This window comes from Leptosomus discolor, chromosome 9 (genome assembly GCF_034619465.1).
Source record: "Leptosomus discolor isolate bLepDis1 chromosome 9, bLepDis1.hap2, whole genome shotgun sequence".
Lineage (NCBI taxonomy): Eukaryota > Metazoa > Chordata > Aves > Leptosomiformes > Leptosomidae > Leptosomus > Leptosomus discolor.
In genome coordinates this window covers 16,591,669-16,616,879 of record NC_141399.1, presented here as the reverse complement: position 1 = coordinate 16,616,879, position 25,211 = coordinate 16,591,669, and the positions used below count along the sequence as shown (strand labels likewise).

The following is a 25,211-nucleotide window of genomic DNA, read 5'->3' as shown; positions in this document are numbered from 1 at the left end:
GTGGTGATGTTCTGTATAAGAATTGGGAGTTCACAATTGCTTTCTTTATTGAACTTCACAAAAAACATGTTAACTTGCATTTTGCCACCTAGAAATCCTTTTAAAGAAAATTTGAATTATTACTGGTATGAAAAAATGGATTTTTTTTAACTTAGACTTAACAATTTTTACCCAAGTATTTTTTAGTTCATCTTGTACTTCCCTCCCACAAAATGTTAATAGGACATTCAAAGGAACTGTAGTAGTGCTGTGTTTCCCTTATTTATTTTTTTTTTAAAAAGGTTTTAAAAATGTACATTATACACTTATATATATGTATTTGTGTATGCAAATATATATTTTTATATATAAGAGTGTGTGTATATATGTATGCACCTCTACCTGCTTACATTTATTTAAATCTTACATTAGAACTCTGTTTTTTACAAAGTTGCTTTCTTCCAGTTACTGTATTGCAGTGTGCTCTGATGTATGTTCTGGAAAGGCTAAGGTTTTTTTAGATATTTTCATACAAAACCAATTTGAAATACAGAATGATTAAATGGGTTTTATTTTTTCTTTATTTTGGACTTTTTGTTTTGGGGATTGGAGAAAGTCTGTTTTGGTAGAATGAATGGATCCTCATTTATTAAATGGATTTCTGTATGGAAAAAGGACTTAGTAAGTTGTTGTGTGTTTTGTTTTGAAATGAGTCTGTCTATGACTTAGAAGGTTTAAGGGTATTACGTGCCTATGCAAATACATTGTCTTGAACTATTACTTATTTTGATGCCAGTCTGTATGCAGACACATTTCTAAGCAGTTAGAATGAATAGATGATTTAGCCAAAGTCAGCGGTTCTTCTGAAAATCATTTCCTTCCCCATCACAGGATGGGGTTTTTATTGAACTATTTTTGTGCATCTTTGCATTTCATCTCCCAGGTGGTATAATATAAATCTCTGGTATGGATAACTAAAACCCTGTGATGGAGAGAGGATGTTAATCCAGCCTTGCTATAACAATGTCTTATTACTCTAATTCCTTTAATTAAATCACTGCTTTAATATGTAATTGGATGTCTTACTTTCTCATCTCCTGTGAGATAATAATTGAGAACAGCTCTTTCCTGCTGTGTTAAGACCAGGAAGTGTTCTGTCTCTAACTGGATGTAATCACAGCCTTTTAGGCAATAGTATCACAAACTTGTTATATAGCCAGTCATTGTGGTCTCAGGACTTAGACTTTTTTTTTAATTTTAAAAGACAAAAAACCCCATCAGTGTGATAGAAATAATTTTAAACATTTTTCAGTCTAGAGGTACATGTTCAGATGCATATAATGCATCTTTGTGGTCAGTCAGATAACACAGACACATCTCTATTGAGAATAGATGCTTGTTGCTGGTATGCTTTTTTCAGGCAGACATGTATGCCTTTTTTAAGGTCAGCGAATATTGTGCAGAGAAGGGGAGTTAGCCAAGTGTTGCAAGCTGTCCTTTTTTCCCAGCAAGGCAAACAGCTTCATAACACTTTCTAATTTAGTTTTTCAAGTACATACAAATTCTAATAAAGAAATAATCTGCAGTGAGATAGGTGGCATTTGTCCATTGCTCATAGTCTGATGCAGTGTAAATACAGTATTTTGTATTTAATGTATTTCATACAATGCTGCAGAATGGCATTGCTCATATAAATAACAAACACTGGAGATGATAAGTAATTATATCTAGTGTAAGGATAGCATACTACCTTTTAATTTGATTATTTTTAATATTATTACTCTGAATTTAAAGTAGGGATGGGTTCTAACTGGATACTTCAGTTTAAAATTTCAGGAATATTCACATTAATAGCTCTAATGTTCTTCCTAAGAACAAAGATAGGGAACGCTGTTGGTCATGTATCTTACGACTTTATCCCTGTTTCATAGTATTCATAATATATTTGGGCTTCTTACAGGATTTTAATGAAAATGAAACCTGACAGTAACTCAACATGTGTCAGTTAAAACAACACACTTATTCAGTATAGTAGAGTGTGATTCTGTATTACACATGTAAGGGACATACGTTGTGTATATAACTCTGGCATGCTCAGGTATCCATAAGGGCCTCAACTTTTCTATCCCTTGACATGTTTGTGGTTAAATCTTCTATAATTTACTGTAAGATCTCTGCATTGGTATACTCATGGGCTTACTAGTGTATGTCATCTTAATATAGCAGGCTCAGCATGGGCTTTCCTTCTCTCTATTGCACATGCTTCTTCAAGCCATATAGTCCTGAAAAAAGCTATTAAATTGTTTTAAAACTGGTGATTACTATAGCCATAGATAATTGTAAGACATATTAGCAAGAACTAGGGGTACTTCGTTTGCAAGGTAATAAAACGGAGTTAAGAAATCAGTCCTTTCTCCCTAGTACTATGCCTGAACCAAAGCTGGTGTCATGTTGAATAAAGATTCACACATTATGGGTTTTGGCTTAACGTAGTCCTGTGTGACAATATAAGCTGTTATGAAAAATCTACCATAATAGAATATGATGCAGTTGGGATTTGTTTGATACATTTATTTGTCATGAATGAAAGCAATGTGTGCAATAGATATTTGAACGTCTCAGAGAACTAATTTAAATTCTCTCAGGAAGTTCAACTTTTTCATTAATATGCCACTTAACTGATTTCAGTATTTGGGCTATAAATTCATTTTATTGTTAAAGATCCTTGCCTTGGCAGTGAAGCTTATTCGACTATGAATGTGTGCGCTCTATACAATGCTTAATCATATAACTCTTCTTCTGGGTTCACCCTAAAGCTACTACACTGTAATTCTAGGATCTTTTTTGAAAGGAATATGCATTAAATTGGTGGGATCAAAATGGACTGAAGTTTATATTACTTGATGTGCCGTATGATTTAAAACATAAATGGGGAGCAACATTTAAGGGTGATTTTCTGGAACATGAGAGATTCAGACATCAGCTGTGTTGTGCTGTGGCAATCAAGAGAGGACTTGCAACTTCTTTGGGTAAAAGATCCTCACAAAGAGTAGGGATTAATTTAATGAGCACCTTATGCTCCTTCCATAATATCCATTACAACCTTTGCTTCTAATCCACTTACGGGCAAATAAATTTATCTGGTAGCCTAACAATTGGAAATTTTTTTGTGCCATGCTGTCTGTGTGTGTTTCCCCTCCCGCCCCATACACTGATGATAGCCCTTGAAACTCTTTGAAAATTTAAAACGTTAATCTTGCCTACAGTGATTGATGATATTTAACAATTTCTATATAAAATGACTTGTCTTGCATAGCTGCTGAGACAAACTTGCGGAGAACATAAGTACTATAATACTTGCAAACTTCCAAATAACAAGAAGAGTGTGGTATACATGTTGTTAGGTGTATTTTTTTGTAAGCTCTTCAGTAAGTAGAAGAGCCAAAATAAAGTGAGGGGTGCTTCTTTGATTAGCATACCAAAATATAATGTAGAGCAAGGGGTCTCCTTTGTGGAAGCTGTCCCAGACTTACTTGGTATGTAATTGCTTTTCTTAGAATTTACCTGTCTTTTAGTCCCTTTTGTCACAGTTGATACTGATTTGTTGCTCATAAGCATACTGAGATTTAGTTTTAGAACCAAAGAGGTTGTCTCTAAGTAAGATATGAGCATGTTAATATTTACTACTAGCTACCTTTTGTGCTGTGCTTTACCTGGATAGCCTTGCCTTGGACACTTGTGCTCATGGACACTGCTTTGTCCACGATACCTCTGTGATTTGGACCCCTGTACCCGCTTTGAACGTAGCAGTTAAAAGCACGTTGTTGTTGTTGTGTAACTTTCCTTCTGCAGTAACCAGGTGTCCTGTCTCATTCAAGTGCACTTTTATCCTGTAGCCTTGCTAGTACACTTGTACATCATATTATGTAATTTATAGTCTCAATCCGCTTTCATTAGAGTTGGCCTGTGTTGGAAATGCCACATTCTGTGTTAATCTGTAGCCGTGTGATCACCAGTAAGAGTCTTGTAATCAGTTATTTAACCGAGGAGCCACCTATTTGTTGTATGTGTGTGTGTGGTCATTTGTCACACTTTAACAGTGAATTTGCATCTCTTCCGTCATAGAAAACAGTTGTTATAGTTTTAACATGCATAGCATTTATTTTAGAGAGACAATTTTTTTTGAAAAATTGTCTGTAGAGTAATGGGAACACATACTGTAATCAAGCATCTGACTTAACTTTTTTCCTTTTTTTTTTTTTTCCGAGTGATGTTGTATTAATATATTGATTTTGGGTTTTTTAAATTAACTTTTATTGTAATATTTTACAGACAGGCTTAGGTTTACACCATTTTTATAACTTCCATAACTAAAGGTGTCAGACTTAAACCAACACCAATCCAAGCTGTGAATGCAGTTGCATCCCATCTATCTGTACACCAGAATAGTTACTTAGTATAGATTCAGATATACCAGATTCATACCCCATTTTAATTTACCCTTCTTTTGTAGAAATCTGTATTCCAAATCTAAACACCCTTCATTTTGACTTAATCTGTGTCCACTGTGTGTGAGGGATGGTACCTTTTAGTTTTGTAATTGCTTGTTTGCTAAGCAAAGACTGAGTTGTTGACTTAAGTAGAATCAACATCAAATTTTTTGAGGGAAACTAAAGGATACATGCATTTGTATCTACAAATGTCTAATTAGGTTTGAAGAACAGTCTGCAACGTGTTCACTAGGATCTTAGGAAATGTTACCCTTTGGGCAAAGTACTGACTTTACAGATCTCATCCCTGTTTTGTGTTTTTCATCATGAATTCACACTGGGTAACCCTTGAATAATACTTCAGATTAATTTATCCTGTGGAAAAAACCCAAAGCAACCCAACCTTATGAAGCACTGCTACAGGATAAGCAAATACACTTAGTATTATTTCAGATATTTCTGTTCGTTGCTCAGTGTGATCTCGTCCAGAAATTTCTGTCTTCTGTTCTGTCCTTTAACTTGTTGCTAAAAATGTCTACTATAATGGAAAGAGGAATTTGATTGTGCATAGTCTGAGGGTGAAGAATTACTTTTCATAACACACTTCACATTGTTTAATGTGGTGAGAGAACTTATGATCCAGTTTCTGTTCTGAATAACAATGGTGTTAAAGGACAGCTGTCCTTGACTTTAAAATTATCCTTGTCAGAAAAAAGTGAGACAAGTTACTTCCTAAAAAATAACAAAAATATGTTTAAATATGATTACACAAGTCAAAGATCTGAAAACTAATAAGGAAATGAAAAAAGTTTCAACACTTACAGTTTAATTTTAAAACAGCATAAAATCAAAACTTCTGGATTTTATGGTAAATATTCCTTATCTTTGTTCATCAAAGAAACAGTTCTCAGAAACCATATCCTTGACCTGGCAGATGCAATGATTGTTTTACTGGCTTGATGGAATAAAACCTCCAAACTTCAGAAGAGCTGAGGGCATAGGTACTGGGAAGGGGGGGGAATACAGTTTTTCTATATAATTTTTTTCAATAATTAAAAAATACCTGCATAAGATGCAGCTTCTGTCTTTTAGTTGAGCTTTCATCATCTCATAAGATAGGAGCTTGGTATGGCATCTGCTTGGGTTTGTTTTTTTGTTCTTTAGATTGCTCATCTTTGGCTTCTGTAGACTGGGAACTAAATCCCGGCTATTATTACATGTGAATGCTTATCTCTAGTTGACAGTGGAAGACAGCACAGCTGAATAAATAAGGATAATGTATTCTGTGACTTCTCTTGTTTCCTGAATCTTCCTGGCCCGGAAGAAAATGCAGAGCTCTGTTAAGTGAAATTTTGTACTTCTTATTTGAAGGGCGTGAAGATTAATGTTGTGGTGAATCTGTGAAGTGACATGAGGGAGGGCTTGCCGTTTTCCAAAACAAAACCTGAGTATGGAGCAGAATGCAATCACTGACAGAGATAGTGAAATCCAAATATATATTAATTTAATTCCTTCACTATACTTCACCTATTACCTTCGCTATGTTAATATTGACTGTCTGGGAGTAGTGCTTGTTTGCTGAATGTATGTTTTGAAAAATCTAAGTATAAGCTTTTGACACAAAATCATAGAATCACAGAATGGTTTGGGTTGGAAGGGACCTCAGAGATCATCTACTTCCAACCCCTCTGCCATGGTAGGGACGCCTCCTACTAGACCAGGTTGCTCAAGGCTCCATCCAGCCTGGTCTTGAACACTTCTAGGGATGGATTATCAGCAACTAATGAAATGAGTTTCTCCTGATGGTCTTATTAGTTACAAAAGTTCATATCAAGTGCCAAAGTACAATTTACAATATGCAGTAATTACTTATGCTTTTAGTTAGAAATAAGTTTCTTAACTGAAGTGAACCTGACTCTCTTTGAGTAGGAAAAGGAACAGCATTTAATATACTAACGTGCTAGTAGGTAGCTTTTCAACTTGTGAAAATGGAGTTTATATTCACATGCATGGTGATCATAATGATGATGAGAGAAAATATTTAACTATATATATACATATATATATATGTGTATGACTTCATTGTATATACTCATTTCAGCATCAAGCTAGTGGTAGTTGGTACTATTCATCAAAACTGAGGTTTTCTTTTCATTTCGTTTTCTAGAAAAAACGAAAACAGAGTACTCAAGATGAAGATACAGTCAGTATCTGCAGCCTGGATACAAGTGTGAGTAATTTAATTTTCCTTTTTGCCTTTCCTCCCTACCGCCTTGAACTAAAATAGGGCTATTGTGGGTACTCTGAAACAAACTTGTTCATCATTTCAGCTGTATTGTTTCATATCATTTATAGCATGAATAACTTATTCTGCTTATTACTAAAAAAATACATTTGATGTATTAATGCTTTTCACTTTTGTGTAGTAAAACTTTTAAAAAGGAAAACAAAAAGTCAGAATGACAGTTGATTGTAAAGCAGTGAATCTCTTATTTGTAACTAATTACCAGGATAAAAGGGCATTGTGAATGCAGGACTCAAACCAGACCTTCTATCCTGTTGCACCCCTGTATGAGAAATTTTATTTCAAGTGCATCAGTGGTTTATGCTGGTGTTGTGAAACCATGTAATGTGGCATTAATACAATTGTGAGACCTATGTGTGTCACTGAATTGTAGCGCACATCGCATACAGCTACGCTACTCTGTCACATATTTCAGATGTGAAGATGACATCAGAAAACATGTTTTATAAGAACTGCACAGTTTATAATGTGTGTACTTTTCCGTACAAATAGACTGTTTCTGACTTACGAATTTTTAAATTGTTTCTGTAAGTAAAGGTGAAATATTGACTTGTTTTATTATTTTTTTAAAAATTACTACAGTGACCGATGTCTGTTTGATTTAAAAATAAGCTATAGGGACCAGACTCTTTCTGTTGATTTTGGTGGATGTTGAATCAAAGCATTAATGAGTGTAATTATGCAGTAAACTGCAATGTATGTTGTTTTTCTTGTAAAGTTGTGACATAAAGGTACACTTGCATTTATCATTTCAAATCTATGGAACTAAAATAGATGTAGGAAAATTTGCCATTCCTTCTGTTCAGTGTTTATATCAGCATTTTCGGTGATTTGTTTACAGTCAGCTGTTGAACCAGTTTTCCCTTTCTGTAGACCTCTCATGTAGTACAGACAGAAAAAGTAAGTTAAAAAATAGAGAGTAAAAGCTGCTTGTTTTAACAGGATTTTTATTTATTAGCAGCTGTCAAACCTAGTGCTGTGGTTTCTTAATGATCAGCTTTTAATTTTGGTTTTGAAGTATACCTGTTCTTTGAAGAAGCAATTACATTTAAAGGTTCATCTGCCTGGATGGCTACAGACAGATGCAAGCTCTTGTAGGCACTTCAAGTGGGTTGGGTGGAATGCAGCACCATTTTGTAGATCGTAAACCCACTGTAGCCTGACCTTGTCTGTTAGCTAATACTTTAATGTTAGTTAATCACATTAGACCTTACATTGGGCCCAACTTCAAGGGAATTGTTATTCCTTTAAAGGAGCTTTAAAAGAATTGGTATTCTTCAGGAAAAAATCAAAATTGTTGACTATTCTGGACAAATTGATAGCTTTTTAGATGCCTGACTCTGTTCCAGGGTGGAAAATGCTAATTTTAATTAAACAAGAATAAAATACATACTCTTTACAGAAACATGAAAATAGTTAAGACAATTATGTAAAATTCTCTTGTGTAGAAGCTGTTATGCTGCTGTAGAAATACTTGGATGAGTATAACTTCTGTTTTGGCTAATAGCTAAAGATTTAAATACTGCTTAAAGGGTACAGTTTCTGTTAATAGGTGAATTCTTAGGGGAGGGTGATCTAATGTGATCTTACCTCTAAATTCAGCCCACAGAAATAGAGACAGAAAGTATAGAGCAAAGTGAGGATCATGGTTTACTGGTAAGCAATAATGTCCTTCATATCCAGATATTTAATGCCATTTAAAATTTATAAAATGTTACTTCCTTGATACTGGTTTTCTGCGTAACCATTATTACTGGCAAGACAAGTGAATATAAGCATGAATTGGAGAAACGATAAAGCAATTAACGAAGTGTTTCTGTACTGATCTATGAGACAATGACTATTAAAACTACTGAGTTTTGATTTTCGTTACAATATCCCTACTTTAGAGAGATCTTGTCAATAAAATGTGTGAAGGGCTGTTAAGAAAACTATTCCCACAATCTTCAATGAACAAATTCACTGCTTAAATTCAAGTGCGTACTGAAGTCTGTATTCTTAGAAAATTGTAGGGAGAGAAGGGGCAAGGAAGAAATGGATGAAGAAGTTTTAATCTTTCCTTGCTAGACTTCAGAATTACTCAAGTCAGGAGGGTGGGGAATATCCTGTGCGGATATAATGGCTAGCGGTATGCAGTGTATCTTGAAGAATGGTCAGTTTATTTAAATGGACAATTTATATAAATAATAGTTGATATATCTTTTTTGCTTGAGGTAGCCTCAAGCCTGTCACTTTTTTTTATGTTACCAGAAAGTACTGATTATCTTATGCGGTACAGCCAGTCAGAATATACTGTCTTGTGTCTCTGAAACTTACTTTGCCCTGAACTCTTCTACATTCTAATACTACAGTTTCCTATTCAGCGTGTGATACCATTCTCTCATCACTGATAATAATTAGTGTTAATGCTAGTTTGCCCCTGGCTGTGACAGAAGGCTTTAAACTGTCAGGGTGACTTCCTTTGAGAAGGACAGTGCCTTTGGGTTGGAAAATCAGCTTGGCATGTGACCTCAGAGCACCCCCCCCTCAGATTTTTTTTTTTAGCTCTAGGTAATCGTTCAAGTATGCCCATCAAAACTTGTTGCTGTTGACATTAAAACAGGTTGGGCAGGAAGAAATATGCATTTTCTACTGACTTGTATTCCTGCCAGTTAGATTATAATCATCCTGGTAAAGGAGGACTACCACCTTTGTGAGCCTTCTGGATATGGCAAATAAACTTGTTTTTCCTTTCACATCGTGTTTTGCTGATGGGTGATGATAAAGACAGTACTGAGTATGCATCTAAATTGAATGCCTGCTCCTTAAGTTCCAAGTGTCTCACATCATTAGAAAATATAGTTCTCTAGGTGCAATGTGGAATGTTGTAGCGTGAAAGGTGCAGTTGGAATACAGCAGTCTGTGGCTAAACACTTATCTGTAGAAGCATTTTGTTCTCTGTATGTGCTTAAAAATCAGAAGAAAAGGGAGAGATGCTATAAGATGCTATTTGTATTGGGGAGAGAGATGTCTTTTGTCATCTTGAGTTTTGCTCTTAGAGAGCCATAATGAGCATTCCAACCAATTAGAGATTTTGTTACAGGGAAGAAAGTTGATTGTCTTTTGTTTTCATGTTTATGAAGGCAAATTTCAAAAAGAATCAGTTCATACCTCACAGAAACCAACTGTGGTGGTGTTATGCAAAATCACCTTTCCTTACTGTGTTTCTCTCCACTAGTCATAGACAAGGTAACTTCTGTCCAAGAAAAAAGGGGGAGGAAGGAAGTATTTAGAATAATCAAAAATTTGGAACAGTCTCCATATAACCAACAGTCAAATATATTGAAACTTACATAAACTGAAATCAAATATACTGGGAAGAAAATGGTGGGTGGTTCTATGAAATATGATCAGTGTAAGGTTATTCATTGCCTTGTAATTAAGAGCACAGAATGAAGCTTTGTAGGTTCATACCAAACCGAAAGGGATACTTCTTCACCTAGCATGCAGCAGCAGAGTTCTGACACAGGGTGTTCTGGGTACTAGAGGTTTGCAGAAGTTCGAAAAGCAGATCATGGAAATCCGTGGAAAACCATGGAAAAAAGTCATGGAAGAAAAATCACTCAAGAGCTATTAGACCAAGTGAAACTATCCATCTGAAGAAATCCTTGACCTTGCACGCTTTTGTTGTCTGGGAGAATAAACTGTATTGTGTATCGCTAGGTGTTTACCCTGCTTTCACACACTTGGACAGCTCTTTTTTACCATTGCTGGAGAGATGGAACTGGCCACAGAGATCCATTGTTAGCCTGAGTCATGGCTGAGTTGTCTTTAATTAGCCCAATATGCTACCTTTTTTTTTTTTTTCTTCCAAGCAATGACAGCTTTGAAATTACATAGTGAGGGCTCTACGCTTAGTTGGAACCTTTGGAATGTAGCACGATGTAAATAACTAAATGTTCATTTTCCTTTTGTCTAGCAAATCTCCTATGTCTTTGCAAAGATGTGCCAAATGGCTTATATGCATATCCTCAGTGAAAGCATTTATTTTCCAGGGCAGTGGCTAAGAATATCAATATTTGGATGCGTTACCTATTACAAATTTAGATTCTAACTGGGATAATGATATAGTATTAAATTTTTACGGATAATAAATCTCTTGGACTCTGTAATAAAATAGGTTATTTTTTATAAAACAGTGTATGTGTTCAACAAATAAGTATATTAGACTTTCCTTTGCAGCATACTTCCTGGTTTACATAGTCAGGTGAATGACTCCAGTTCTGCCAGTTCACTTAGCTGCAGCCTTAAGGGAGCACTGTCAGTCGCACGCTGCAGTCACTGCTGCACTGGCTTCACAGGCTTCACCTCGGGTATGCCTCTTTTCTTGTACTTGCCAATGGGAAGAGATGTCCATCTTCTACTCTGTCTAAAGTTTCCGATTTGTGTAAATGCATCTGTTCACCACCTTTCTCCAGGAGAGGATGGGGAATGGCAAAGAAACAGGGTATTAACTGCTTAAAGATTGGATTGCTTCATGCCTTGGAAAGCAACATGCATACAAGTCTTCTGCCAATTTACATCATCATTGATCTACAGTCTTTTCATGAAAATATATTCTAATTTTTTTTAGGACTGACTATTGCCAGACAAACCTGTCTTTTCCAGGGGAATCGATCATAAAGACAGAATTTTCTTTCACAGGAAATGCTGTTTGGAGCTTTGCTGACTCAGGACAGGGACTGGTAACCTAAGCAGGATAAATAATGTTTGTATTTGTTTAGTGATCTGGACTGGTATTGATGCTTCAGGAGTTGATAAACTGGCTTATTAAAGTGACTGGTTGGTCTTGGCTCATTTTATTGCCAGCTTAAAGAAGTGAATTTGTAAATCCCCTCAGTGTCAAATAGTTTGTGATAACTTGTGACAGATGTGGCCAGCAGGCTGTGAGGGCTGAGTGAATGAATGTACAATGCCACTACAGTCTGATGTTCTGTAAGGAAGATATACATATTATTTGATGGGCTTTTGTTCATGTTGGCCTCCACTGGAAGGCTTAACTTCTATTCAGTCTATATAGTTAACTTGGCCTGTAGGGTGTTTCATGTTTGTGCTTTTAAAATGGTGTTGTGTTCTAGATTTGCATATGCATATTGATTTACAGGCATTATATAATTAATATGGCTTACATAAACCTCAGATTTTATAGATGTTCCTTTAAAGCTTGGAGAATTGGGACAGAGAAGCTGAGACAATTTTAAAGATCATAGAGGGCTAAGTACCTTTTTACATTTAAAACACACCCCTAGAGCTCTACAATTCTCTGTATTCCTCCTTGTACAGATACTGTGTCTCTCCTTACTTAAATTCTGAGCTGCTTCCGGGTTTTTCCTGCCTGTGCTATCACTCCATGTTGCTGCTGCCAGTTTTGCTCTTTTCTGATAGCCAGACTTTGAAACGTGTGTCTTCGGTTTGTGCAGCCTTCTGAGACTGGTGGAGCGCTGGAGGAGTGTAAGGCTTTGTGGTCCTCAGTCAGGGTCAGGTAGCCAGTTCTTTAGCTATATTCTGCATCTTTCTTGGAAACAGGATATTCATGCAGCTTCTGTAGGCCCAGTGCTCTTTGGGAATTTTGAGCTGTTAAATATAGGTAGTATATCACACTAAGCAAAGTGATGATGGACACTTTTCTGGAGATTTTTAGAGAGCTCTCAGCAAAGTAGCTAAAAGCAATGTATTTTTAATGGATATTGCAAAAGGTTTAACTGCGAAGTAGTTGAAATCTTGTAATGGTGATAGACAATACCACGTGCCTCATGAGTCTCAACTCCATAAAATCGTAAGTAACTCGGGAGGTATCCAGAGCAAAAAGCTGGTAAAGCCTAATACAAAACTTACACTTCTCAGAATAAAAGTCTACTTTTTTAAGCAAAAATCTGTTCAGAAGAAGAAACAGGGTGATGGTGTGCAGTTCTTCTCTGCAGTTGTGTGCAGAATTTGTTGTAAACTTATGGAAGTTGCTTTTGTTTTCTTGTTATGTTGAGGGGAAGGAGCATAAAACAAATACATGGTGAACTAGACAAGTAAAACACTTCCATAAAGAAGGTAAAGTTCCATATGCAAATGTGGGGACAGTAGTTCATTATTAGCCTGAGGCCTAAAGTTTTGCTAACGTGAGCCAGCGTGAAAAGCCACTGTCCCCGCATGCAAAGCTTCAGAAGAGTTACTTATTTTGGTTATATAGAACAGTTATAACTGAAAATAAAACTCTTCCAAACAGTCATTTATTAGTGCATTCTGAACTGGAAAAGTCTTACTGCTCATCTGTCTACTTGCAAGTTAATAAAATACACTCCAATATAAAATACAAACAAAAAGTTACCCAGACTTAATCTATATTTGCATACACTAGAGCAGACTTCATTAATTTTGATTGCTTTTACTGCTGAGTAATCATTTGTTATGTATTTGAGAGTCAATATAACTGAAACATTCTTTGACCTAATTAAACTTAATTATGAACTCAATAATATTTGATTGCTAAGGTATGGCGAGCTAGCTTTGAAAAGCTTAGAAAGGATTACTTCTACATCAGCTTATCAGAGTTGGGATAATTAAAATATATATTGTATCTGGGTCTTTTTATTTCTATAGACTCTGGTCTGTTGCATGCTCACAGTATAAAAGGCCTCTAGCTTGCCCACTAAGGTGTACACAATATGTTTGAATTATGCATGACACTTTAATATTGCTCTATCGCACAAGTGGTCAATGCTCCATCTGGATTCAGGCTTCATTATAAAGTGACTGTTCCCAATCCATTATTAATCCATCATATGACTGTTATAGACTAGACACTGTCTGCTGTTGGTATTAGTGTAAAGTCACTTATCTTAAGGCTATGTTGTGTTACTCTCTTGCTATTTCTCATTAAACAGGGCCTACGAGTGCTCTATTGGGAAGACATGTAAACTTCTGGTTATACTGCGTTCTTTTTTTTTCCTGCATTCTGGAGTGATCTTAGCCTTCCTGTGTAGTGTTGCAATACAATTACTTTTTTTATGTGAACAGTTTCTCAGAATTTGACTAATTGTTCCAGTAAGTCTCACGGATTACACTGGTAAAGATAGCAAATGTGTGATGAAGTTGGATATTTTCAGTACAAATCTTTCTATACACCTATGCCAAAATCTTGGGAAACACGGAGTAAACTGTCTTAAAATGTACTTGTGCAACTGGGAACTGAGTAAGAAAATGGTCTCTTGTATGAATTCACCCAGTTTCTAGAGATTAAAGCTGATCTATAGATATCTTAAATGAAGTATGGTGGTTAAAACTAACTTTCTTAAAGGTTTAACTCAAACTGTAACAGTATCTTACTGTGACTCACATCTATTTGTCTGCTCCTATTTAAAACTCATGTACAAGATAAAATTTGAATACAACATTCTTTCCTACAGTACAGAGAGTCCACTGACCTCAGGGAAATTGCTCCTTTTTTTTTTCTTTTCAGAAATTAGAAATGGAAGAACTAATTAACATATATAGCAAATTCCATACAACTCTGCCCGTATACAAGACTATTAAGTGATCCTGTATGTGTTAAGGGTTCCAAAAGCATTTTTTTTTCGTTGTGTACAGTGGTCAGATTGTCTTAATAGTTCAAATGTGCTACATATTTCATATAAAACAAGATCTGTTTACAGACAAAAAAGAAAGAGTAGCTGGGTAAATAATACCCATTATTTAAGTGGGTCTATAACTGAAAAATGACTGAAAAAATGGGATCAGAGAAGGAAAATGCGATTTAGGGAGGTAGGCTGTAGTCATCTTATTTTTGGCAAACTAATAAAGCTTTAGGAAAACAAATATTATTGCCAGTGGGTCTCTAATTTTATTTTTTACAGAAAAGGAATAGTGTACATGGATAAGCAATGTTTATAATATTCATTTATATATTTAATGTATAAATAAATATATTTTTATATATACCTAATATTAATTTATGCCAGCATGTTAAAAATGAAAGTAAATGAAAAATAAAAACATCAGTCCTTCTGAATACCATGTCAAAGAAATTATATTTCTTTTTAATGAAATAAAAGTATGACCAGAATGAGCATTGTGTTCTTGGCAGAATTACTGAAGCTGTTGCTGTAGCAGTAAATTTAACATAGTTAAAGTATTTACAGACAAAATGGAGGATGGGGGTGAGGGTGGCAGGGAGTCTTTCAGACATTATTTAAATTGAGTTTATATAGAAGGTATAAATAAAATCTGCAAATGGTATTTTTTCAGGGAAACTTATTGCTTATGTCTGCATTAACACACAGAGATCTATCAGTGTCTGGACTTCATCTTTTAATGGTTGGTGCTTTGACGGTAGGATTCATTTTTGCCTACCTTTTGGCAGCTGTAGCTGTGAGTTATCTAGATTTCCTTTTATACTTTTGAGATTTGGATCTTGTTTTGGCATGAACGTGTGAGAGAGATCAGCTCTATCTTGCCTTGATGCTGTCTGTGAAATATGTTTTACAGCAGAGGGAAGATACTACAGAAGAGGCTGGAAGGAAGATATAGGTACAGGCTCTAGGGAGGTTGTTGGGACATGTACTTCGTGTAAGAATGCATGAACTGGTGTGCTTCTGAGCTCATGGTACAGCTCAGGATTTTCTGTATCCTTTCCTGGCATTCCCTTTTCTAGTTCTTTTTCTCCTCACGTTCAGCTTATTGGTGTGGTTGCCCTTTTGAATAGAATAGACTATTTCAGTTGGAAGACACCTACAACGACCATCTAGTCCAACTGCCTGACGAGTTCAGGGCTGACCAGTAAAGCATGTTACTGAGGCCATTGTCCAAATGCCTCTTAAACACTGACAGGCTCAGGGCATTGACCACCGCTCTCGGAAGCCTGTTCCAGTGTTTGACCACCCTCTCAGTATGGAAATGTTCCCTAATGTCCAGCCTAAGCCTCCCTGGCACAGCTTTGAACCATTCCTACATGTCCTGTCACTGGATACCAGGGAGAAGAGATCAGCACCTCCCTCCCCACGTCCCTTCCTCAGGAAGCTGGAGTGAACAGTGAGGTCGCCCCTCAGCCTCTTTTTCTGCAAACTAGACAAGCCCAAAGTCCTTAGCTGCTCCTCACAGGACAGGCCTTCCAGCCCTTTCACCGGCTTTGGTGCCCTCCTCTAGACACATTCAGGTACCTGAACATCCTTCTTCAATTGTGGGGCCAGAACTGCTCACAGTGCTCCCTGTGAGGCTGCCCTAGTGCTGAATGCAGCGGGATGATCGCCTCTTTTGACCGGCTGGTTGTACTGCATTTGATGCACCCCAGGGTGCTGTTTGCCCTCTTGGCTGCCAGGGCACCCTGCTGACTCATACTGTGCCTGCTGTCAACAAGCAGCCCCAGATCCCTTTCTGCAGGGCTGCTCTCCAGCCACTCCTCTCCTGATACCGCTGTATCTGTGGTTTCAATGCTGCTGTACTGAACACAGCTAATAATGGTGGAATCGATCTAGTTGAGCACTCGTCTGGTCCTGCTCCATGGGAGATCAATAAGGAATAGGCAGAGTTACTGAAACCGTCTGCAAAGTAAGGGAAGACCTTAAGAGGTTTCCTTCATCCATATACGTAAGCCTGTAGTTTGGCTGACTTTTAAGTGTTTGAATAGTCTCATTGAAATAACTGCTGGAAGCCAGAGGAACTACTTAAATGCTTGAAGGCAGATCAGCATGTTAAAGTGTGCTTCAATGAATTGCAGTATGATCTGTAGAATATAAATTCCATGCATCCTGTAAAATCCTTGAAAGATTAGAAGATGCAATATTAAAAAAACTAAGGGAAGCGTGTCCACTTGCTATTTATGATCTTGACACAAAAAGGCAGAGTTAAACTAAACAAATTATTGTGCTGTTAAGACATGTAATAGTAGAGGAAAGAGTGGTGACACAAGTTCCAGAGCTAAGGATGAATGATAGATGTGTAAGGATAAAATAAACAGTAAAAATGAAATAGAAATGTCTGAGTGGAGAAAAAAAAAAAAAGATAAATTCAATTTATTGTATATGCCTTTCCTCTGCTTTGAGATTCTTTCTTTGTGTAATTCTTGGCATTCTGCAATCTTTGAGGGGGAAAGCAGGATTTTGTGGGAAACTCATTGGTTCCTAGAAAATGATTTTACTTCTGATGTGTGTTGGTTGGTTGGTTGTTTTTTTTTCTGATGAGGTGTGCTCAGTATTAATGTTGCTAAACTGAAATATGGGTAACTGGAGCAAGACAGACATTGTGAAACCCCTTACATGAATGAAGGGGTGCTTTTCAGATATTGCAAATCTATGTCTTATACTTTTGCCATCTGTTTTAATTGTGGATCAAATCTTAAATTGTGATAAAGTCTTGGGAGCTGTGGAGGACTTGTGGTACAAAACCAGAAACAGATTATACCAAATCTTAGATTTAGTGGGGTTTTTTGGTGAGATTAACTATGGTCGTGCAAATTTTTTATTTCCTTAGCTGTAATGACAAAAGAGAAGAAAATGAACTAAGGTTTTGCCTCCAAATCTGAGATGTTTCGTCCAAAAATCCACTCAGTGTGTATGCTTTGTTCCAAACCGCAGCAACCTGACTGAAAAATGTGAGACAAAAGAGAACTTTATCTTCAAGAAATACAAAGAAATTGTTATTTTGTGACATCTGCATGTAACACACTACTTACCTCTCTGATTCAGTCAAAAGTAGTGTATATGTGTGTCTGTCAGATTGAAGATAATTTGTTTGGATAGTAATAGTAGTATATGTTGGGTTCAGTTCAGTCTGTCTGCCTGGTTATTAACTGAGTGTCCTAAATGAGCCTTGCAACTTGTAATATACTCTGACATGGCATATATACAAGCCCTCTTGTCCACATTTATGTAAACTGCAGCCCAGTGCTACTTAAGTCAAAGCAGTTACTTTGCATATATACTAAAAGTGAGGTTTTGATTGATTTCCTTTAATATCTTTTCTGTCCTATGCTGTATTTAGAATAGGGACTTTATAGGCAGATGGTGGTTAGTTTTGCAGTATTTTCCACTTACTGTTCATATCTCGTTGCAGTGTAGTAATTTGATAGATTGAATATTATTTTCTTGAATTACGCTGTTTTTCTTTATGATATTCCTCCATAATGGAAAATGGCAATTGAAGTTTGAATTCAGTTTAAATTACTTTTGGATTACAGAAGCAGATTTGATATATGCTTACTTTCAACATGTCAAAATTTGGAGCATTTGTGAACAGAAACTAGCTAGATGTTATTGACAGCTATGAAGCTGGATATCCATTAAGAAATGCATGTGGTGATTGGCTTGATGAAGGTTTGCAGGGGAGATGTAGTTAGATTTTCATAATGAAATTGAATCAAGAAACAAGAGTTACTGTAGTTTGGTTTATTTGGACGTCAAAATAAAAACTGATATTAGTTCTATAGTGATAAATATTATATAATCCAATACATTTTTCTAACATTAAATTTTATACATCATCATCGGTAATTATATTTTATATTGACTCTATAATACAGACCATGCAGACAGAAATTGTAAGAAAAATGAAGGCTCCTTGTAGAGCAGTGTGCTGTGTGTGCCCTTTAGTCAGAGTTGAGTTTTTCCAAGTTATATTATACTTTTGATGAAAACAGTCTACCTATAATTATTCCATTGAAGAGGGAAAGGATGGCCCATTCATCTTTGAATAGTGACTGCTGGGAGTGTTTGACATAGTCCAGTGCTTACTGAAGTCTCGAGTGGAAGTCAGGTCAGGATTTCGTTGAATTACCATGGCTGTGTGTTTTAAAGTCCATAAATTTCTGTAATGCCAGCTATGTTTTGGCTATGCCTCTGGAAGTGTCTAACCATAACAGGAAATTAAGTTTGTACATAAATACGCTGATATGCCTCTGTAACATCGTAGGGTTAGGATAGGTCTCATGAGGTCATTTGTCCTGTCCATCTTTCTCAGTGGTTGAATTAAATCAGAATGAAATTATTCATCATAGATATTTCTGCAAGGTTTTTGAGAAGCCTCTGCTGCTTCTACAGGCAACCCAGTCCAGAGCTTCTCTGTGTCTATTGTTAACAAGATTTTTTCTAGTCACAAACCACTTCAAGACTGCCTTAATACCTGCCTTATACCATACGTGATAGTTCAGATCAATGTAAGACTATAAAATCTGCTGAACAGATACAGACAGGTGATCCTATACTACACTTTTCGCTGTAGCTAGAACCTACTGATAAGCAAAGTAATTTTGGATGATGCCTTTTGCTTTACAAGAGATAAAGATGATAATTTTAATGAAGTAAAATGCAGCAATAGTTGATATTTTGATTAGGCAAATCAGAGGAGGTACTATTTGTTTCAGCAAATGAGAACTTAAAGTAATTTTATCAGTACATTGGCCTGATTTTCATTAAACACTAGATTATGTCTGCCTGTATTTTCTGAAGAAACCTGTTGTACTAAGTTGTTGTTTGGTTGTTGGTTTGGTTTTTTTTTTCCACACTGGCCGCTTTTTAGCAGGAAAATCATTATCAAATAACTTCTTGAGCAAGAACTTAGCAACAAGAAAAACAAAAGACAAGACTCATAACCATAAATTTTATCAATATTTTGTCACTAGTTGTATTACTGTAACAAGTTTTCTATTAAATACTTTCTGCTTTTGGCTGCTACAAGTATGTTGGGGAAAAAAATAAGTTTCATACAGATGTTTGAGGTTACGTGGTCTACTTGGCTTGTATTTATTCCAGCATGAGCCCTAAGTTTTCTGTGTAACCTCCACTGAACCATCTGACCTTTCTCTTGATCAGATTCTTATCTGCAAAATAGAATTAATTATGCTTGTTTGTTTTCCTAAGTTGCTTTGTGACCAGAATGCAAACATTTCTAGAGGAGTGTTCTGCACTGCCATTGCCAAGGACGGCAATTGGAAGGGGTATATACAGTGCAGGCTGTTAACCAAGGTCACTTCAGTGCAGAATAGTGTAGGAAGATGTAAGCAGGTGAATCTTAAAGTTTATTGTAACAGAGAAGTGTAACATGATTTTTCATAAAAGTTTCAGTAGTTTACTCTGGGGGCACCTCTCAATGCCATGGTAATATTAGGATATCATCTCTGCATAGCAGTGATTTCCCAGTTCATTTGGTAGCCCTCAGGTCCCCTTATCTCTTGGGGAAAACATTTTTTTATTACTTCTACCATTCCATCATTACTGTCGCTATGTAATCTGGACAGCTGAAGGATATCTGCTTACAGCTGCTGACTCGCTTTGTTATACAACTACGTATTTCCTACACTACGGTGGGAAAAGCAGCAAGGAGGGGGGAAAAGGCCCCAGCAAATAGCCAAACAAGTGTTTGGAAATGCTGTAAGAGTACTTTACAAAGAATAATACATTATTGTTTACAAGTATGTGAGTGTGTTTCTCAATAGAATATTAGTGTGTCAGCTCTCCTGGTGAACAAAAATGCAGAAAAAATAATTAAAAGTTGCAGAGCAATATGCTTGGTGGTTAAGGCTACAACCACTAACATATACAGGAGGCTAAGCAAGGTAATTTAGTCCCTTTTAAACCTACAAGGAATGAGCCTGTAAAGCATGTGGAATTACAGGACCCTGTAAGTCTGCCTTACAAAAATCAGATTTTAAGATTAGACTGAGAATTTTCAAGTTTATTCTGAGCACTGGACTATCATAAAATCATTCTGACAGAACATCTCCAGTGGTAACTGATGAGATCTTTACAGTTATTTGAACTTGTTCATTTAGATAACTACAAAGACTAGTCAGTAGAAAATACAGTAATTTTGCTGTAATACTGCAAGGTTCATACGTGTAGTCTTCAGTCACTCAATTCTAAATTTGCAGGGTCAACTCCAAATCTGATGCTATATTGAAGGATTGTTTCATTTTCTTCCTCTATACTCTCTTCTGTCTTATCTGCTAAATCAGTCATTAGCTGAATTAAAAGATGTATTCTTTTAATTGATCTGTTAATTCTTAAGGCAATGGTTGTATGACAACCTAGCTGGTATTTTCCAGCACTATTCTCAAGGAAACCAATACTGCAAGGATTTGGCTGTGTCTTAGGAAATACTGAGACTTTCAGCTGCTATTTTTGTACATAGAATATATTATTTAGACTGTATATATTTGCTTTGTACTGGTGATAGAGGTTGCCCTTTGAGTTTTGCTTGCTCCTAAGAGCTTAATCCCTTCATGGAAGAAGGATTCACTTGATTTATCTCAGTAATCTGGCTTCTTGAGTGAATATTTGATAGAGTTGGAAACCAAACTGCAGTCTTTTTAACGCTCTCCTTCCCAGAATGCAAGCAGGTTAGCTGCCAAAAATGTTCCTTTGCACTGTTTTGAACTGTACGCCAATTTTTTTTAAGGTGCTTAGGTGGTGATGGATGCATATATCTGTATAGAATTGTCAAAACGTGCTGAAGCATTTGATTTCCAAACTTGGCTGTAGGTAACTTAGTACATTTAAATATCTGCTGCTGTGTGCTTGATGGTTCTACTCAATTTTAACTTACTGTGATGATATAGTTGATTGGATTTTATTTTCTGAAAATGTAATTCAGAAGATGGTAGTATTCCACTAGTCTGTTTTTTTCTTTAGTACGTTGATTAAAAACACTTAATGAATTTTTGTGTATTTCCTCATAAAACTTATAATTTGAGATTTTTTGCTTCCAAATTACCTTACTGTACATTATTACATCTGTAAAGAAATGTAAATTTGTCATTCTTACGTGTTTAGAACAAACATGGTTTGAATATATGTAGGGCACAAACCTGATGGTGTAGCATATTACAGCGTAAATGACTTAACTTACCTACTTGATGAAGTGGAATAAAGTATTAAGATGGTGTGTTGTATATTAAGTTTATTCAATACCAGCTGCATATTAGTGAAAAGTTGAGGCAATTTATAATGGTTTAGTTTCACTATTATGTGGATGAGTAACATTATTATTAAAGCTTTTAAGAATTCGTATTGCATAAAACAAGAATGTGTTCCTACTACTGTAACTGTAGGCTATGTAGATACCCTGGAAATCACAAAGTATCCATAGCATTACTAGAATTACAATCAAGCTATTTAAGCCCAAAGTTTTAATTCTGTGATTTTTGCTTTTCTGCACGATAAGCTATTTCTTCAATGAAATGTAAAAACTGGCTATATGTTATTTGGCCTTTTATGAATACACCATCTCTCAAGATCTCATTCACTTAGTTTCAAATTATGGGACATGCAAATGAAAATGTATGATAGTTGAGGATGAAATATATAGCCTTGGTAAAGAGCTTTGGTGTTCTTTTCATAGCTGTTACTCTTCTGTAAACATTAGTGAGGAGTAAATGAAACTAATTACAGACTTCCAGAAGAGCAATAATTAATGAAACAAATACAAGCCTTAGCTGGAGGGGGAAAAGCTGGCAGTATATGTCTTCTTCCTGTGAAATTAATGGAATTTCTTCCAGAACCTTTTGTTTCAGCCAAAGGCTAGCGACCTTGATTGTGTAAAAATATTAACGAAGACAAGTTGCAAGTTTTGATAGGCATATGCTCTTATTTATTACTTACAGATATCTTTGTATGAGAACTGTCAGCATCTAAATCAGATATTTTTGTCTAGTGTGTGTCTACTGTTGGGTCTAAAACCTGATCACTGATGTGTTTGTGATGGGGTGTAAAAGGACGAGACTTTGGAAGGGGCAAACTGTGCAACTGGATTTATTATGAAAGCAGAAGCATTCTTTGAGAGTGCACTAGTGTTTGTTATACCTATTAACCATTTACTAATTAATCATTAAGTAAAGTTCTCAAAGTATTTAGGTAGTATAGAGTAATTGGGTGAAGTTTTTCTTACCTCTTTTAATGAAAGCTCAATAGTTGCTTCTCAGTTAAACTAAATGGCTCAGTTCTGAGGCATAAAGCTGAGAGTTGTCTGAGCATTGTGGTATTGGAGTATATGTTGTATACAGTATGTTATTTATTGTATGCATTGTGTTGTTTCTGGGAGATTTGTTGTTTTCATATTCTGTTGTTTCTTGCTTACATCTGAAACATGTTAATTGTGCTCCTTTTGTGACTTTTTTCTTTTGTACCATCACTTCTTAGAATAGCACAGTGACTTCCTGCACATTGTGTGAAGTTTGCTCTGAATTCAAGCTGATTGTGTATTTTGATGTTTGAAGACATTTTTGGGTTTAGAGTAGAACCTCTTGCCAGCATAACAGCTTTTTATGCCCTTTTCTGCTCACATGAAATTTTTAATGGTTTATAGATCATGAACTTGCTGCCCACGTCTATGTGGAATTGGCCAAAGAACTGATATGGAAGCTGGGTTTGTGTCTCTCGAGTTATGAGACTATTTGTGGTCATGGCACATGTTTCTCATCAGAACTTCATGTATCACTCATTCTGCGGCTTGTTTTCACCGGTTATAAAATGCTGATGAGCTTATTTTTCCTTAGTGATACTAAGAAAATTCATTCATCAAATTTAAAGAACTATACCAAATGTTATTAAAATGGAAACTACTATTCTGTTGCTCTTTTATTATGTGATTGGAATTGAGCTTGCTTTGCTTTCAGAATTTTGGGACCTGCTGTTGTTGAGATAGTCTTTTGATGTATCATGCATAGCTGTGAAAGAAGTAATGTAAAAGTAGTGTCAGGAAGTACTTCAGTACAAATTTGTTAAAATCAGTTTACTGCATGAAGTCAATGCAAACAAAAAAGGGAAAAAAGGGTAAGAGCCATTATGGCATGGCTGAGTTAACAGTGGGTACTGGTCTCTGTCTGCCAGAACATTTCCTAGCCAATACCTGCATCAAATTCTCACTTGATTTTTCTACATACAGGCTTTAAAAATGTCATGTTAAATGGGCACTTTACATTTACAAAAGTTCCAAAATACACTGACTGGCCAAAGAGACAGCTGAGGAGAATATGACCCCTTTGTTGCCGTTTGCTGCCCATCATTGCTCTACCTTGTATTTTTAAATTCAGTGATTTTTTTTTTTTTTTTTTTTTTTTTTTTTTATGGGGCCTTAGGAGTTGGGTGGGGAGGGAAAGACCAGTTAAAATAAGATCCCACCTGCATCTTGGGTCGTGAATGGGATTAGATGCATAACTTAGTTGGGCCTAACTCCTCAGGAAGTGAAGATGGTATGCCTCAGGAAAAATAATTTTCCCCATGGCTTCCTGGGAGGGAGATTTTTGTGTGTGTGTGTGTGTGGATAGGAAGAATGAATTTTCCATTAAATGAAATGCCTTGTTTCCAAAATAATTTCTGTGGTAACAATAGTATAGCTATACTGTGATAATTACTGTTGTCATCTGTCTTTTAGTGCTCTTTATTTACATTAGCAGAAACAGAAATAGTGTCAATATATTAGTAACTTTTCATCCATTAGTTAAGCAATGATGTATCTCTTGCTAGATATATTTGCTCCTGTTTATTACTTTTAGTGCTCTTTAAAAATAACTTCCTCTGTGGTGTTCAGTGTTTTAAGTAGGCTAAAAAACCTCTACAAATGAGAGATACAGATGAGGACATCTTAAAAAGCAGTTCTTAACATTAAACAGACCACAAAGTTTTAAATATACAAGTGCGGGTTGGATTTACTGGTAAACCTATCATCCTCTAGTTTCCTCTTAGTGACCTTAGTTTAAGAAGCAAAGAGTTGGTGCGTTCAGCACCATTTAGGTTTTTTCTTTTAATCTGATATGTGAGGTCATTTGAAACCTATATGCAAGTGAGAAAGGAAGGATTGATAGAGTCTTTGTAAAACAGTTCCTGTGGTATATGTAGGTACTGCTACACAGGTAATGAAGCTATGCTGTATTTTATTATAGCTTGCATAACTTCCCACTTCTTGTAGAAGTAACTCCCAAAAAGTGAGTTAAAAAAAGTGGGTAAAGAAATAGGAAATGGAAGTGGGAAGAAATCGTTAATGGCAACATCTTGCTTTCTTCTGTTAAAGGATTGTCAGAAAAGTGAAAATGTTGTAGCTCTTCCATATGGAAACTTCTATATGGAAAAAGTGGGACTTACTCTTGGGGATTATAACAGCTCCATTTGCTGTTCTCAGGTTACTGTCATTTCCTAGTAGGGAAAGGTTTGAGCCAGCCAAGCTTGCACTTGTGACTTTTGGAGTGGTGTCACCTGAAAAATACTTGAATGGATTATTTCTCCTTAATAGAATTATTAATAACTACTTGAAGTGGTGTGTATATATAGCAAAACTGAATCAAGAACAACTCTGTGAAGCTCCAAATCAGTCCAAGTTCCACTGTAAGCAGCAATTGCTGGCACTCTTAGGTTCTGGTAGCTATTTATGTGATGTAGCTAAAAACGTACAGAAGTAATTTCTGCTGATTTTTTTATGTACATAAT

At 36.0% G+C, this 25,211-nt stretch overlaps 1 protein-coding gene across 1 annotated transcript in view; it reads left to right on the top strand.

The window, feature by feature from the left end:
- The window catches only part of ARHGEF3 (Rho guanine nucleotide exchange factor 3), a 126,670-nt gene that overhangs the window by 53,325 nt on the left and 48,134 nt on the right, over window positions 1-25,211 (top strand). Inside the window, exon 3 of the mRNA XM_086469907.1 lies at window positions 6,637-6,699. Within this exon, the coding sequence (XP_086326033.1) occupies window positions 6,637-6,699 (63 nt within the window). The remainder of the gene's footprint in view (window positions 1-6,636; window positions 6,700-25,211) is intronic.